The sequence below is a fragment of the Triticum aestivum genome, chromosome 1A (genome assembly GCF_018294505.1).
Source record: "Triticum aestivum cultivar Chinese Spring chromosome 1A, IWGSC CS RefSeq v2.1, whole genome shotgun sequence".
NCBI lineage: Eukaryota > Viridiplantae > Streptophyta > Magnoliopsida > Poales > Poaceae > Triticum > Triticum aestivum.
In genome coordinates this window covers 483861567-483878586 of record NC_057794.1, presented here as the reverse complement: position 1 = coordinate 483878586, position 17020 = coordinate 483861567, and the positions used below count along the sequence as shown (strand labels likewise).

The following is a 17020-nucleotide window of genomic DNA, read 5'->3' as shown; positions in this document are numbered from 1 at the left end:
CGCTATCGTTTTGGGGATACGCTCTAGAGATGGCCGCATTCACGTTAAATAGGGCACCATCAAAATCCGTTGAGACGACGCCTTATGAACTGTGGTTTGGCAAGAAACCAAAGTTGTCGTTTCTGAAAGTTTGGGGCTGCGATGCTTATGTGAAAAAGCTTCAACCTGATAAGCTCAAACCCAAATCGGAGAAATGTGTCTTCATAGGATATCCAAAGGAAACTATTGGATACACCTTCTATCACAGATCTGAAGGCAAGACTTTTGTTGCTAAATTCGGAAACTTTCTAGAGAAGGAGTTTCTCTCGAAAGAAGTGAGTGGGAGGAAAGTAGAACTTGACGAGGTAACTGTACCTGCTCCCTTACTGGAAAGTAGTACATCACAGAAAACTGTTTCAGTGACACCTACACCAGTTAGTGAGGAAGCTAATGATAATGATCATGAAACTTCAGATCAAGATACTACTGAACCTCGTAGATCAACCAGAGTGAGATCCGCGCCAGAGTGGTACGGTAATCCTGTTCTGGAAGTCATGCTACTAGATCATGATGAACCTACGAACTATGAAGAAGCGATGGTGAGCCCAGATTCCGCAAAATGGCTTGAAGCCATGAAATCTGAGATGGGATCCATGTATGAGAACAAAGTATGGACTTTGGTTGACTTGCCCGATGATCAGCAAGCGATTAAGAATAAATGGATCTTCAAGAAGAAGACTGACGCTGACGGTAATGTTACTGTCTACAAAGCTCGACTTGTCGCAAAAGTTTTTTGACAAGTTCAAGGGGTTGACTACGATGAGACCTTCTCACCCGTAGCGATGCTTAAGTCTGTCCGAATCATGTTAGCAATTGTCGCATTTTATGATTATAAAATTTGGCAAATGGATGTCAAAACTGCATTCCTAAATGGATTTCTGGAAGAAGAGTTGTATATGATGCAACCAGAAGGTTTTGTCGATCCAAAGGGAGCTAACAAAGTGTGCAAGCTCCAGCGATCCATTTATGGACTGGTGCAAGCCTCTTGGAGTTGGAATAAACGCTTTGATAGTATGATCAAAGCATTTGGTTTTATACAGACTTTCAGAGAAGCCTGTATTTACAAGAAAGTGAGTGGGAGCTCTGTAGCATTTCTGATATTATATGTGGATGACATATTACTAATTGGAAATGATATAGAATTTCTGGATAGCATAAAGGGATACTTGAATAAGAGTTTTTCAATGAAAGACCTCGGTGAAGCTGCTTACATATTAGGCATAAAGATCTATAGAGATAGATTAAGACGCTTAATTGGACTTTCACAAAGCACATACCTTGACAAGATTTTGAAGAAGTTCAAAATGGATCAAGCAAAGAAAGGGTTCTTGCCTGTGTTACAAGGTGTGAAGTTGAGTCAGACTCAATGCCCGACCACTGCAGAAGATAGAGAGAAAATGAAAGATGTTCCCTATGCTTCAGCCATAGGCTCTATCATGTATGCAATGATGTGTACCAGACCTGATGTGTGCCTTGCTATAAGTTTAGCAGGGAGGTACCAAAGTGATCCAGGAGTGGATCACTGGACAGCGGTCAAGAACATCCTGAAATACCTGAAAAGGACTAAGGATATGTTCCTCGTATATGGAGGTGACAAAGAGCTCATCGTAAAAGGTTACGTTGATGCGAGCTTTGACACTGATCTGGATGATTCTAAATCGCAAACCGGATACGTGTTTACATTAAATGGTGGAGCTATCAGTTGGTGCAGTTCTAAACAAAGCGTCGTAGCGGGATCTACATGTGAAGCGGAGTACATAGCTGCTTCGGAAGCAGCGAACGAAGGAGTCTGGATAAAGGAGTTCATATCCGATCTAGGTGTCATACCTAGTGCATCGGGTCCAATGAAAATCTTCTGTCACAATACTGGTGCAATTGCCTTGGCAAAGGAATCCAGATTTCACAAGAGAACCAAGCACATCAAGAGACGCTTCAATTCCATCCGGGATCTAGTCCAGGTGGGAGACATAGAGATTTGCAAGATACATACGGATCTGAATGTTGCAGATCCGTTGACTAAGCCTCTTCCACGAGCAAAACATGATCAGCACCAAGGCTCCATGGGTGTTAGAATCATTACTGTGTAATCTAGATTATTGACTCTAGTGCAAGTGGGAGACTGAAGGAAATATGCCCTAGAGGCAATAATAAAGTTATTATTTATTTCCTTATATCATGATAAATGTTTATTATTCATGCTAGAATTGTATTAACCGGAAACATAATACATGTGTGAATACATAGACAAATTTAGTGTCACTAGTATGCCTCTACTTGACTAGCTCGTTAATCAAAGATGGTTATGTTTCCTAACCATGAACAAGGTGTTGTTATTTGATTAACGAGGTCACATCATTAGTTGAATGATCTGATTGACATGACCCATTTCATTAGCTTAGCACCCGATCGTTTAGTATGTTGCTATTGCTTTCTTCATGACTTATACATGTTCCTATGACTATGAGATTATGCAACTCCCGTTTACCGGAGGAACACTTTGTGTGCTACCAAACATCACAACGTAACTGGGTGATTATAAAGGAGCTCTACAGGTGTCTCCAAAGGTAGATGTTGGGTTGGCGTATTTCGAGATTAGGATTTGTCACTCCGATTGTCGGAGAGGTATCTCTGGGCCCTCTCGGTAATGCACATCACATAAGCCTTGCAAGCATTGCAACTAATGAGTTAGTTGCGGGATGATGTATTACAGAACGAGTAAAGAGACTTGCCGGTAACGAGATTGAACTAGGTATTGGATACCGACGATCGAATCTCGGGCAAGTAACATACCGATGACAAAGGGAACAATGTATGTTGTTATGCGGTCTGACCGATAAAGATCTTCGTAGAATATGTAGGAGCCAATATGGGCATCCAGGTCCCGCTATTGGTTATTGACCAGAGACATGTCTCGGTCATGTCTACATTGTTCTCGAACCCGTAGGGTCCGCACGCTTAAGGTTACGATGACAGTTATATTATGAGTTTATGCATTTTGATGTACCGAAGGTTGTTCGGAGTCCCGGATGTGATCACGGACATGATGAGGAGTCTCGAAATGGTCGAGACGTAAAGATTGATATATTGGAAGCCTATGTTTGGACATCGGAAGTGTTCCGGGTGAAATCGGGATTTTACCGGGTTACCGGGAGGTTACCGGAACCCCCCGGGAGCCATATGGGCCTTCATGGGCCTTAGTGGAAAGGAGAAAGGGGCAGCCCAAGGTGGCTGCGCCTCTTCCCCCTCCCCTAGTCCTATTAGGACTAGGAGAAGGTGGCCGGCCCCCCTCTCTCCCTTCCCCTCCGAGGAATCCTAGTTGGACTAGGATTGGGGGGAGGAATCCTACTCCCAGAAGGAGTAGGACTCTCCTGCGCCTCTCTCTTTGGCCGGCCAGCCTCCCCTCCTCTCCTCCTTTATATACGGAGGCAGGGGCACCTCTAAACACACAAGTTGACACAAGTTGATCCACGTGATCGATTCCTTAGCCGTGTGCGGTGCCCCCTGCCACCATATTCCTCGATAATACTGTAGCGGAGTTTAGGCGAAGCCCTGCTGCTGTAGTTCATCAAGATCGTCACCACGCCGTCGTGCTGACGAAACTCTTCCCCGACACTTTGCTGGATCGGAGTCCGGGGATCGTCATCGAGCTGAACGTGTGCTCGAACTCGGAGGTGCCGTAGTTTCGGTGCTTGATCGGTTGGATCGTGAAGACGTACGACTACTTCCTCTACGTCGTGTCATCGCTTCCGCAGTCGGTCTGCGTTGGGTACGTAGACAACACTCTCCTCTCGTTGCTATGCATCACATGATCCTGTGTGCGCGTAGGAAAATTTTTGAAATTACTACGAAACCTAACAAGAACATCCTAAAATACCTGAAAAGGACTAAGGATATGTTTCTCGTATATGGAGGTGACAAAGAGCTCACCGTAAAAGGTTACGTTGATGCAAGCTTTGACACTGATCCGGACGATTCTAAATCGCAAACCGGATACGTGTTTACATTAAACGGTGGAGCTGTCAGTTGGTGCAGTTCTAAACAAAGCGTTGTAGCGGGATCTACATGTGAAGCGGAATACATAGCTGCTTCGGAAGCAGCAAATGAAGGAGTCTGGATGAAGGAGTTCATATCCGATCTAGGTGTCATACCTAGTGCATCGGGTCCAATGAAAATCTTTTGTGACAATACTGGTGCAATTGCCTTGGCAAAGGAATCCAGATTTCACAAAAGGACCAAACACATCAAGAGACGCTTCAACTCCATCCGGGATCTAGTCCAGGTGGGAGACATAGAGATTTGCAAGATACATACGGATCTGAATGTTGCAGACCCATTGACTAAGCCTCTTCCACGAGCAAAACATGATCAACACCAAGGCTCCATGGGTGTTAGAATCATTACAGTGTAATCTAGATTATTGACTCTAGTGCAAGTGGGAGACTGAAGGAAATATGCCCTAGAGGCAATAATAAAGTTATTATTTATTTCCTTATAATCATGATAAATGTTTATTATTCATGCTAGAATTGTATTTACCGGAAACATAATACATGTGTGAATACATAGACAAACAGAGTGTCACTAGTATGCCTCTACTTGACTAGCTCATTAATCAAAGATGGTTATGTTTCCTAACCATGAACAATGAGTTGTTATTTGATTAACGAGGTCACATCATTAGTAGAATGATCTGATTGACATGACCCATTCCATTAGCTTAGCACCCGATCGTTTAGTATGTTGCTATTGCTTTCTTCATGACTTATACATGTTCCTATGACTATGAGATTATGCAACTCCCGTTTGCCGGAGGAACACTTTGGGTGCTACCAAACGTCACAACGTAACTGGGTGATTATAAAGGAGCATTACAGGTGTCTCCAAAGGTACATGTTGGGTTGGCGTATTTCGAGATTAGGATTTGTCACTCCGATTGTCGGAGAGGTATCTCTGGGCCCTCTCGGTAATGCACATCACATAAGCCTTGCAAGCATTACAACTAATATGTTAGTTGTGAGATGATGTATTACGGAACGAGTAAAGAGACTTGTCGGTAACGAGATTGAACTAGGTATTGGATACCAACGATCGAATCTCGGGCAAGTAATATACCGATGACAAAGGGAACAACGTATGTTGTTATGCGGTCTGACCGATAAAGATCTTCGTAGAATATGTAGGAGCCAATATGGGCATCCAGGTCCCGCTATTGGTTATTGACCGGAGATGTGTCTCAGTCATGTTTGCATTGTTCTCGAACCGTAGGGTCCGCACGCTTAACGTTACGATGACAGTTATTATGAGTTTATGCATTTTGATGTACCGAAGTTAGTTCGGAGTCCCGGATGTGATCACGGACATGACGAGGAGTCTCGAAATGGTCGAGACATAAAGATTGATATATTGGAAGCCTATGTTTGGATATCGGAAGTGTTCCGGGTGAAATCGAGATTTTACTGGAGTACCGGGAGGTTACCGGAACCCCCCGGGAGCTATATGGGCCTTAGTGGGCTTTAGTGGAAAGGAGAAAGGGGCAGCCCAAGGTAGGCCGCGCGCCTCCCCCCTCCCCTAGTCCTATTAGGACAAGGAGAGGTGGTCGGCCCCCCTCTCTCTCTTTCCCCCTCGGGGAATCCTATTCCAACTAGGATTGGGGGGGGGGAGTCCTACTCCCGGTAGGAGTAGGACTCCTCCTGCGCCCTCCTCCTGGCCGGCCGCCCCCTCCCCCTTGGATCCTTTATATACGGGGGCAGGGGGCACCTCTAGACACACAAGTTGATCCTTGAGATCGTTCCTTAGCCGTGTGCGGTGCCCCCTGCCACCATATTCCACCTCGATCATATTGTAGCGGTGCTTAGGCGAAGCCCTGCGACGGTAGAACATCAAGATCGTCACCACGCCGTCGTGCTGACGGAACTCCTCCCTGACGCTTTGCTGGATCGGAGCCCGGGGATCGTCATCGAGCTGTACGTGTGCTAAGAACTCGGAGGTGCCGGAGTAACGGTGCTTGGATCGGTCGGATCGGGAAGACGTACGACTACTTCCTCTACGTTGCGTCAATGCTTCCGCAGTCGGTCTGCGTGGGTACGTAGACAACACTCTCCCCTCTCGTTGCTATGCATCACCATGATCTTGCGTGTGCGTAGGAAAAATTTTGAAATTACTGCGTTCCCCAACACCCGGACGGATGCAAGTTTTGAAAACATGATGATGCAATGCACATGATGACATGATATGCAATGCATGACACGCAAGCAATGACAAGGCAACAACAGCGAATAACTGGAAGACACCTGGCGCAACGGTCTCGGGGCGTTACACTGTGTACTCAATCGCATCGGTTACAGCGCACCGGACCCAGCCGCCCCTGGAGTCATCTTCACCTTCTCTACGATCCGGAGGCCCTACACATCCTCTAGTCTTCTACCTCATGGACGTTGCGTGACAACCACTCTTACTGCTTCTGGCCATTGCTTGGGTGGATGGGAAGACCATTGCAGAGCTCGCCTCGCTCATCTACGCCCTTGACCCCAAACACCGCCAGTGAGACCATACGGTGCACCAGGGGTTGTCGGCGCACATTAGGGTGTGCGACATTCATGATGCGTTCGGCCCTGCAACCATGGTGCAATGGTGCAATATGTGGAGCTCTGGCAACGGTTGCGCCCCATCCAGCTCTGTAATCAGGGGCGGACGCACGTTCATGGATGTGGGGGCAGCTGCCCCCACTTGATTTTTACGATCACCTGTAGTTTGCCAACGTAGTAGGCCATGTGCCCCCACTCAGCCCATTACCCTGCCCCCGCTCAGCCCAATTCTCTGTATTATTTCTAAAAGCCGAACTCCAAATTAAGATATAGCCCACTGAGTAAGAACTGCTTCCGTCAGCAGCGCACGCACGTTGTCTCATGGGCTGCAGCCTACGGCTCTAATCGTTGCCTAACTCAATCGCCCGATGCGCTAAAAAAGACTCGATCACTAGATTTCCCTTATACACGCACGCCTACCTGACGGAATCCCCGATCTCTTCTCTCACGCCGCCGCGTAGCCGCTGCAATCCCCTGACTTGTGTCGCCGATCCCTCGCGCCATCGCGGCCTTGAACTATGACACCGCATCAGCGGCCGCACAACCAAATCAACAAACAGGAGCCCTAAATTTCAATTCTCTAATTCTAATTGAAATAAAGGTAAACCGTTGAAGTCATCTAGGTTCCTTTTCCCCCATAGATTTTGTTTGTTTACAATTCCTATGTTAGGAACCATGTTAGTTGCATTTACTTATGTGTATAATTTATCAATTCAAGTGATTAGCATAGTTCAGAAAAACTGTGACATGTAAATTTCAGTATGCAACTTTCTACTTCAGATTATTGGCTAGTTCGTGACATGTAAATTTCAGTATGCAACTTTCTACTTTAGATTATTCAGGTTAACTATTAATACTTCCTAATTTCCTCACATTTCTTCTTCATGTATGCATATGAAATTTAGCAATTCATAGAGAGTTTTTTCCTTTCAGAAAACGACAACGCCTAAGATGCCTTAACTAGTGGATTTGGACAAGCTTCTAATGAAGTGATTGTTATACATTTTTCATGCCGTAAAAGTTTGTTGTTTGATGAAACGAAAGGAATGTGCTAAAGCTCTTTTCTATTTTATTAATACCGGCCTTCTTCGGTGTTTCCGTTCTTCCCTAGTTTGATAATGTTTTTTTTCCTTGCGGGTTGTAGATTAGATTGTTCGAACAATTTGTCAATAATGTTCTCTTATGCAACTCAGGAACAAGATGTTGTCGTAAATGGTTAGTTTTCTTTCACTTCTCAATTAACTTGGTTACCATGTGGAGAATGATATATGCCAAATGTTTTACTTTATATCAATGTGTTCGCCATGAACGTGAATATAGCCATATATTCGGCTTGGTTGCTCTTAAGCCACACTTGCTAGTTTTGGGTCTTGGCGCTCTTGTGTCTGGTTCAGATGATGTTCCTTGATGTCTCTAGTGTTTCTATTCATAGTCCCCAAACTCTACCATTTTTCTGTGTTTTTGGTTTTTTGGTTTTCGCTTGGCTTTTCCCTAATCATCTAGGAATGTTTGTTTTTTGTCATGTTTTCCTTATAAACTGGAATCTCTTCTTCTTAATGACCGCAGAAACCCCTGCCCGTGGAATGAGGTTCTTAAAAAATATAGTAGGACCATATATTTTTGTCCCCTCTCAAGTTTTTTCCTGGGTCCGCCCCTGTCTGTAATGGCCCCGACGAGTTGCGATAGCGTTAGACTAATTCGAAACAATATTCGATGAATTCCTGCTACCTTGCCCTATTCCGTGGATCCATCCGGGGCCGCATTGGCGGCTTTCCTAGAAGACGTAGCCCCCTTGCATGCATAGGTATAAAAAACGAACAGAACCAGCGGTTAGGCTGAAAAAAAGGGAACCGATAACTCTAGTGGTTCTTTAAGGTCTAAAGATTGTCCTGCAATCAGACCAGTGAAAATCAAAAGAACCGACATTTCTTAGGGAAAAGAAGACAAAACCGGAAAAACAATTTAAAACAACTTGGGAGAATCAAACGCTTGGTAGTAGGCCGAAGCAAAGTTTGGCCCAATAATCACCTCGGGAGGGCACATTCGTTGCGTCTATTTAACCATTTTTCATTTCTCAAAAAATAACCATTTTTCAGTAATATATTACCACATATCATTACTCAATACTAACTTCGTCCCAAATTAGTTAGCACAGACAAGGGGAGTATATATTATTTTATGGTAAAAAGCAAATGACCCGGTTAACAGGCGATCCGACCGGTGTAAACCCAAAGCGTCCGGTCTTTTAAACTAGAGCCAAACTGGTGCGCATCTTCTTGCTCTCACGACCCAATCAACTGGCTATGGATGCAGACTATCCAGGAAGACGCGCGGCACAGGCCCCCTGCTGCCACTATTGGATCAACAATATACCCCAGTCCCCAATATCAATTGGGCTAATCACCCCGTGTTTATGATGCCATTATTTGCCACAGTAAAACACGATGTGGTTCTCGATCTTGTCCAGGCATAAATCGCTATCTTCTGTGTATAACAACAGTTCTTGTTACTTCAAAACACAGCATGTTTAATAAGTTAATTCATATTCAAGGAGCATGTTTTGATAAGTTAGATCACAGAAATTAAGCACACATACATCAATTGTAAAGCATCTGGCACAAGAATGGCAGATGGAATCAAGACGGATCATAGAAGCGAACTCAGAAATAGGGTGGCAAACGATGCATTGCAAGTTAGATCAAAAATCTCACAAGACAGGAGGTTCAACATAGCATAATGTTTAGCTAGCGGATAACAGTTTCAGGTCTAGTAGGTTCTACATGCAGTAAAAACTGGACACCAGAACAGAAGATTGCCATCAACTTAATGAGCCTGGGATGCTCTATTTCTTCTTGTCTGTTCCAGTTCCAGCAGATCTGTACATCACAGCAGAAAATTAGTTTAGCATGTATATCATCCATGAAAGTAGTTAATATACAGAAAAAAAAGGCACAAAGTGTAAACCAAAACATGCAATCCATTGACGATGTGTTTGAAATGACACAGTAACAGATGTGCGTCTCATGGCAATTCCCAAAGTTTAACTGCAGCAACGCTGCTATCAAGGGCGATGGAATATGAGACTGCCATCAGGTGGAGGAAACCCTAGGGGAACCTCAACACCTGAAGGGTCACTTTGTGATGTTTGCTTAGGAATATACAAACATGGAATGTTTGCTCCACATAATGCAAGAAGACTCGGATGTCCTCCCATCACACAGAACAGTTTTTTATACAGAGAAAGGCAAAATTGTGTAGACTAAAACATGTACAGTAATAAAAAATGCTAGCAAGAAGAGATGTGTGTCTCATGGCAATTCCCAAAGTTTAAATGCAGCCACGCTGCTATCAAGGGCGATGGAATATGAGACTGCCTTCTAATGGAGGAATCCCTGGGGAAACCTCAACACGAAAAAGCTCAATTTGTGATGTTTGCTTAGGAATATACAACCATGCAAGGTTTGCTCCACATAAAGCTAGAAGACTCGGATGTCTCCCCATCACACAAAAAATAGCATTTATAAATGAAGGCACATCGTATACACTCCACACAATTATTAATCATATATGAACTATCACCGACTAAAGTACTGATTTCACTGAGAGTAACAAAGCTACCAATTAATACTGCAAGTAAGCTCAGGACATGTAACAAAAAATTCAGAGTGAAGTCATATTTTACACACCTCATCTTCCTGAGGACACTGGACATCTCCTCTCTCTTCTTCTTCGCCCTCTTGTGGGTACCCAACTTTCGCTTCGCCACCTTCAGGGCACGCTTGTCCTTGCCAACCTTGAGAAGCTCAGTGATACGCTTCTCATACGGAGCAAACCCAGCGACCTCCCTGATCAAGTTCCTGACGAAATGCACCCTCTTGGTACCTTTCTGCAAATCAACATGGTAACTGGTCAGAAAAATGAGAATGAATAACTTAAACAGGAGTAAACATCACAATAATCTGAATTCATATCACAAAGGATCCATTGCACTTGAGAATGAAGGAATTGTCACAAATTCAGAATCTGAACTGAATTTCGTCTTCCAAATAAACTAGAACGCCTCAAATACAGTCTGCTAAGAGTATTTACGTATCTACACTACATAGTCAAAAATATTCTAAATAAAGCTGAGCAAACCTGATGCCAATGGGCATCTTCAATGACCAGCTGAGCAAACCAAGGTGGTCATTATTAGCAAGATAAAATATTACACGGATTAACCAACTAGACTGAACCGAATACTGAACAGAAAGACACAAAATCCCTCCAACAGAAATGGTAGCATGCTTCAGATCCACCAAAACTAGCAACAAGTCATGATCTACGGAAGACTCGCCGTTAGTCCATAGCGAGGCAAGCAAGCTACCACGCCACATAATCCACCAACAAGCAACGAGCCTAACGCAGCAAACCCGCACAGATCAACAGAACATCACACAACAGTACCCGCGTGATCTGTACGCAAGATTTGTCTTGGATATAGGGGTGGAAGAAGCTTACCCCCTTGCGGTCGGACGGGCGCGGCGGCAGCTCGCGCTTGGTGACGACGTGGCCCTTGTTGATGCCGACGAAGAGGCCCGACTTGGGCTGCGACGGAGCCATGGGCGAATCTTTCCTGCACGCCAGGAGAAGCCACGACCCACGTTAGCGACGGGGAGAAGCGAGGCGAGGGTTTGGATCCGCGGCGGCGGCGGCGCGTGGGGGAGCTTACCTTTACCTGGGAGAAGTGAAGCGGCTGCGTCTAAAGAGGAACCCTAGGGCGAGGGGGCAAATATATAGGACGCGCCGATGCGGCTTCGCGGCTGGTTAGTGTGGGCCGGCTAGGGTGGGCTTCATTGTGGATCTGCCATCCTATTTTCTTTCCTTTTGGGCCGAAGTAATCTGTGGGCGGACTAATAAAGAGCGAGTTTTTTTAGATGAACTAGGGAATTTATTCAAAGTTCAAAGCCGGAACAATACAAGCAATGTTTGGCAAAATCCCTAGCCACATACGATGACCAGAGGGAAACGCTGAAGCCGCCTTTGCAATGGCGCGAGCTTCCAAATTTGCCTCCCTACACTCATGCGAAATCTAATTTTTACAAACTCATTCATGGACTCCTTTATCTCATCTATAACCAAAACGTATGAAGATAACATTCTCCCATTGATGTCGGCCACAATTTGCATGCAGTCCGAGGCTATGATCGCATGTGTGATGTTGACGTCCTCGCCAAAGCAAGAGCTTCATTGCATGTGTGTGCTTCGAGGCTTGCAACATCCACCACGCCCTCGAAGGTTACTGTTGAAGACCCCAAGTAGTTGCCATCCTTGTCCATGCATATCGCTGCGGCAGCCCATGCCTTGCCATTGCGAGATATAGCCCCATCAACATTTATCTTTACTGCATCTTCACTGGGCGCAATCCACCTGTGAACTCGCTGTTGGGGTGGTACTATATTGATGATCGGCTTCCGAACAATAGCTATATCAAGGTCCTCCAAGTAACGATTTATGAAGCACATAGTAGTTAGAGGACTTTGGAATTCATCATCATGTATGGCCCTTCTCCTTGCCCATCAAATTGCCCACATTGAGATGAGTACCCTCGCTAGATCCTGTTGGTTCATCGTTTCAAAGAGCCAGAATAGCCACAGCCTCGCATCTTCCGTTCTGTTGGAGAGTAAAACTTCGACGATCTCCTCATCACCCAAGGCCCAAACACACCGCGACTCCGACGCTCGAAAAGGGAGTGCCGCCAAGAGTCATTTTCCGCACCACATATGGAGCATGTCGGATTAGTTGCCATCTTCCGTTCATGCCGCGTTGTGCCTGTTGGTAGAGACATATGGGACAATCTCCAAATGAAAACTTGTACCTTTGACAGAACTTTAACCTTCCATAACAACGACCATGATTTCTTCTCCTGTGCTAAATTTGAGTGCCCCGCCCTATGCTGCAGCCAATCTTCTCTCTGATGCTTGACACCGCTTATCATCCTATAGGCCGATCGAACAAAGAAGGTACCCTTCCTCTTGTAATGCCATGCCCAGAAGTCCGACTGCACCCTTGTGCTCAAAGGTATGTTTAGAATTACATCCACATCCGGTGCAATAAAATGCTCATCAATCACCTGCATGTTCCACGAGCGCGTAACTGGATCAATCAGCTCCGAGACCAATTGAGGCGGGTTTGCTATGATAGCGCATACCAGTCTCAGTTTGTAATCCCACGGTAGCCAGTTATCATGCCAGATATGAGTTTCACCACCTGTCCCAATTCTCGTGATGATTCCTAACTCAAGGACATCTCTCCCCTCTAATAGAGACCGCCAAACTTGGGACGGGTGAGCCCCTAAAGTTGCTTACAAAATATCAGTTTGGGGTAGTATCTAGCTTTTAAAACTCTAGTGCTAAGAGTATCCAGCTCCTAAAGTAAACGCCATACTTGCCTTTCTAGCAATGCAAGATTGAAGAGTTCAATATCCCGAAACCCCATACCTTCCATATGCTTAGGCTTGCACATAGTTCTCCAAGATACCCATGCCGGCTTCCTCTAACCCTACTTGCTACCCCACCAAAATTTCTGGAGTAGACAATTGATGTGTTCACGCACTACAAGAAATATGTCAACTAGTGACCTTCTGTTAGTGACCCTGGAAGAATTGGTCATAGATCTATGACCATTTCAGACCAATTGGTCAAAAGTTGTTCGGGGGGCTCCAAAACCTAAACTATAACGACCATTTTGGTCAGAAAGGTCGTAATTTCCTTACACGAAATGGTCATAAAGCAGATGGCACTGGTCTGCTGCCTTATTTCTAGCTGATCATGACCAATATAGATGGTCATAACCTTGTAAATTGTGGTGGGTTTCTATGACTAGGCGCCACCTCATCAGTTTTGCCTATGTGTCATGTCCATGTGGCAGTTTTTGCCCTAGGTTGTGAAGCAACCTATATTTCTGTCATTCCCAAAATTCTCAAAAAAATCTCATAAATTCTTTGGGTCATATCTTCATCAAATATGTAAAAATCCTTCCTTGCATAGTTCAAAACTAATTCAACAATATTCATTTTCCTATTCTGTTCACGACAACATTTTATGAAGGAAGTACTATTTATATATTCTTGATTGCCCTCGGAATTTTTGGGCACTCTTTCCTATCCAAATCATTACCGCATGACAAAATTCATCTCCACTTGCCTAGCAAATCTTCCTCGGCAAATTTCCAAAGTTTTTGTCCACCTAGAAGCATTGTGAAGGAAGTACCTTTTTTATATATCGAAATGACATGAAATTTATACAGTTCCTTCATATGCCCAAATTATCACCCTCCTCCAAATTGCAGCTCAGTAAAATCATCTATGTGAGCCCAGGTCCAATTTATATTTTATGGCCAAATTGGCACGTCGCAAAGCAAGTGTTATCTAGACCCCTCCTATTACCCTCAAACTTTTCGGGCACTCTTCCATACCCAAATCATTGCCACATGATAATATTCAGCTCAATTTTCCTAGTAAATCTTTCTCAGGAAATTTTCAAAGTTTCTACCTCGAGAGAAGCTTTGTGAAGTAAGTACTAGCTAGGCTTACCCAAATGATCTGAAAATTTACCAGCGCATGACCATACCTATTTAACTTACCTAAACCAATTTTTAGCTCATTTCATTCATCCAATCTCTCTCACTAGTTTTCCCAAGTTTCTGTCCATACAAGAGAATTGTGAAGGAAGTGCCACTTTGGCATGTCCAAATAGTATCCATTTTCTACAGTGGTTTCCTATGCCAAAATAACCATCCTCCACCTAATGCCAGCTCAATCCGTTCATTATTTTGAGCCAAGCTTCAACATTCGTAGTTATGTCCAGTGTGGTAGTTCGTAAAGCAAGTACCACCTAGGCTCCTCCTTTTGAGCTAAAAATTTGTGAAGAAGGTCTTCTTAGTAACTGATCATCCTCATCCAAAACTCACGCCCATTAGCCATGTACATTTCCTGTACCGCTAATCAAACACTTGGCTGTTAATTCATGTTTGAGCATCGATCGGTCTCCTCGTGAGAATCTTATGTTGTAATTTTCTTCCTATCACCAACCTGGGGAGTGCCCAACCCACTAGACATGCCTAGGTCGCCCAGAACGCATGGCAACGCCACGGTCACGCGGTGACCATGCGGCGGGCATGCGAGTTTACACGCTCTAGAGTTGGGGCCCTCGGCCACTGCCCAAACCTCTACATATCGCCACCAAACCATGTATTTATGATTAAATAGGTCCTTATGTAACTAGAAATGATTTTTGGAAAAAATAAATAGCGAACTATGAGGCAGCCGCAGTTCAAATTTGACCCGCTTCCAACTAAATCGGCGGGAATTTGTCTTTTTCACCAGAGGTGGATGAAAACTTTTTACACCCAAACATTTTGTCAATTGTGCATTAAATATGTCCTAGTATTTTATAAAATTGATTTGGTCCAATTTTGCAACAATTATTTGGGAGGTCCTTCACAAAAAAACCTCCTTTTGGGCACTCGAAAAATGGAAAATGGTTTTTCCGTGCAAAGAAAATGAAAACTTCCTTAGGCAACATTGTTTGCCATTCCAATATGCACCCTTGTGAGATTATTGGAACAAACTATGCCATGAATGTGGCCATAAGATTGATAATTTGACTTGAAAGCCATGAATCCTCACACTTCATAGCTCGTTTCTAAGAACACTTTTTAAAAATAATTGCCGTATTACAAGTTTGTTATTTTCCTGTGAACTTGGCCACATATAATGACACAATGCGAAGGTTTCCCAATTTTTTGATTTTTTTGAATTTTTTATGCCCATTTCAAAATGTTGTCAAAACGGCAGGAATGGCCGTTCCTAGCTAGTGGTTGAATCTTGGAATTTTTTGGTGTTTCTATGATTAAATTGAAGGAAATATGCCCTAGAGGCAATAATAAAGTTATTATTTATTTCCTTATATCATGATAAATGTTTATTATTCATGCTAGAATTGTATTAACCGGAAACATAATACATGTGTGAATACATAGACAAACAGAGTGTCACTAGTATGCCTCTACTTGACTAGCTCGTTAACCAAAGATGGTTATGTTTCCTAACCATGAACAAAGAGTTGTTATTTGATTAACAAGGTCACATCATTAGTTGAATGATCTGATTGACATGACCCATTCCATTAGCTTAGCACCCGGTCGTTTAGTATGTTGCTATTGCTTTTCTTCATGACTTATACATGTTCCTATGACTATGAGATTATGCAACTCCCGTTTACCGGAGGAACACTTTGTGTGCTACCAAACGTCACAACGTAAATGGGTGACTATAAAGGAGCTCTACAGGTGTCTCCATAGGTAGATGTTGGGTTGGCGTATTTCGAGATTAGGATTTGTCACTCCGATTGTCGGAGAGGTATCTCTGGGGCCCTCTCGGTAATGCACATCACATAAGCCTTGCAAGCAATGCAACTAATGAGTTAGTAGCGGGATGATGTATTACAGAACAAGTAAAGAGACTTGCCAGTAACGAGATTGAACTAGGTATTGGATACCGACGATCGAATCTCGGGCAAGTAACATACCGATGACAAAGGGAACAACATATGTTGTTATGCGATCTGACCGATAAAGATCTTCGTAGAATATGTAGGAGCCAATATGGGCATCCAGGTCCCGCTATTGGTTATTGACCGGAGACGTGTCTCGGTCATGTCTACATTGTTCTCGAACCATAGGGTCCGCACGCTTAATGTTACGATGACAGTTATTATGAGTTTATGCATTTTGATGTACCGAAGGTTGTTCGGAGTCCCGGATGTGATCACGGACATGACGAGGAGTCCCGAAATGGTCGAGACATAAAGATTGATATATTGGAAGCCTATATTTGGATATCGGAAGTGTTCCGGGTGAAATCGGGATTTTACCGGAGTACCGGGAGGTTACCGGAACCCCCCGGGAGCCATATGGGCCTTCATGGGCCTTAGTGGAAAGGAGAAAGGGGCAGCCCAAGGTGGCCGCGCGCCTCCCCCCTCCCCTAGTCCTATTAGGACTAGGAGAGGTGGCCGGCCCCCCTCTCTCTCTTTCCCCCTTGAGGATTCCTATTCCAACTAGGATTGGGGGGGGGGGAATCCTACTCCCAGAGGGAGTAGGACTCCTCCTGGCGCGCCCCAAGGCTGGCCGCACCTCTCCCCCCTTGCTCCTTTATATACAGGGGCAAGGGGCACCTCTAGACACACAATTGATCCCCGTGATCGTTCCATAGCTGTGTGCGGTGCCCCCTGCCACCATATTCCACCTCGATCATATTGTAGCGGTGCTTAGGCGAAGCCCTGCGACGGTAGAACATCAAGATCGTCACCACGCCGTCGTGCTGACGGAACTCTTCCCTGACGCTTTGCTGGATCGGA

The 17020-nt window shown here is 44.4% G+C and overlaps 1 protein-coding gene across 2 annotated transcripts; it reads right to left on the bottom strand.

Moving 5' to 3' along the window:
* Window positions 1-9290: 9290 nt before the first annotated feature.
* Window positions 9291-11460, bottom strand: LOC123059066 (60S ribosomal protein L36-3). Of its 2 annotated transcripts, none has more exons than XM_044481713.1 (4): window positions 11335-11460; window positions 11124-11238; window positions 10310-10509; window positions 9291-9499 (listed from the first exon to the last, which is right to left on the bottom strand). In XM_044481713.1, the coding sequence occupies exons 2-4, from the start codon at window positions 11223-11225 to the stop codon at window positions 9466-9468; spliced, it is 336 nt and encodes a 111-aa protein (XP_044337648.1). In that variant the 5' UTR covers window positions 11226-11238; window positions 11335-11460; the 3' UTR covers window positions 9291-9465. The 2 variants fall into 2 exon arrangements, with proteins under 2 accessions (XP_044337648.1, XP_044337652.1); XM_044481717.1 differs by having other exon boundaries at window positions 11341-11360.
* Between the last annotated feature and the right edge of the window lie 5560 nt (window positions 11461-17020).

Excerpts from the sequence above, each read along its gene's own strand:
- LOC123059066 (XM_044481713.1), bottom strand. The coding sequence starts at position 11,225 with ATGGCTCCGTCGCAGCCCAAGTCGGGCCTCTTCGTCGGCATCAACAAG. Across the intron at positions 10,510-11,123 it reads GCCCGTCCGACCGCAAGGGG|AAAGGTACCAAGAGGGTGCA; the intron begins GTAAGCTTCTTC and ends GTTGATTTGCAG. Across the intron at positions 9,500-10,309 it reads AGTGTCCTCAGGAAGATGAG|ATCTGCTGGAACTGGAACAG; the intron begins GTGTGTAAAATA and ends TGTGATGTACAG.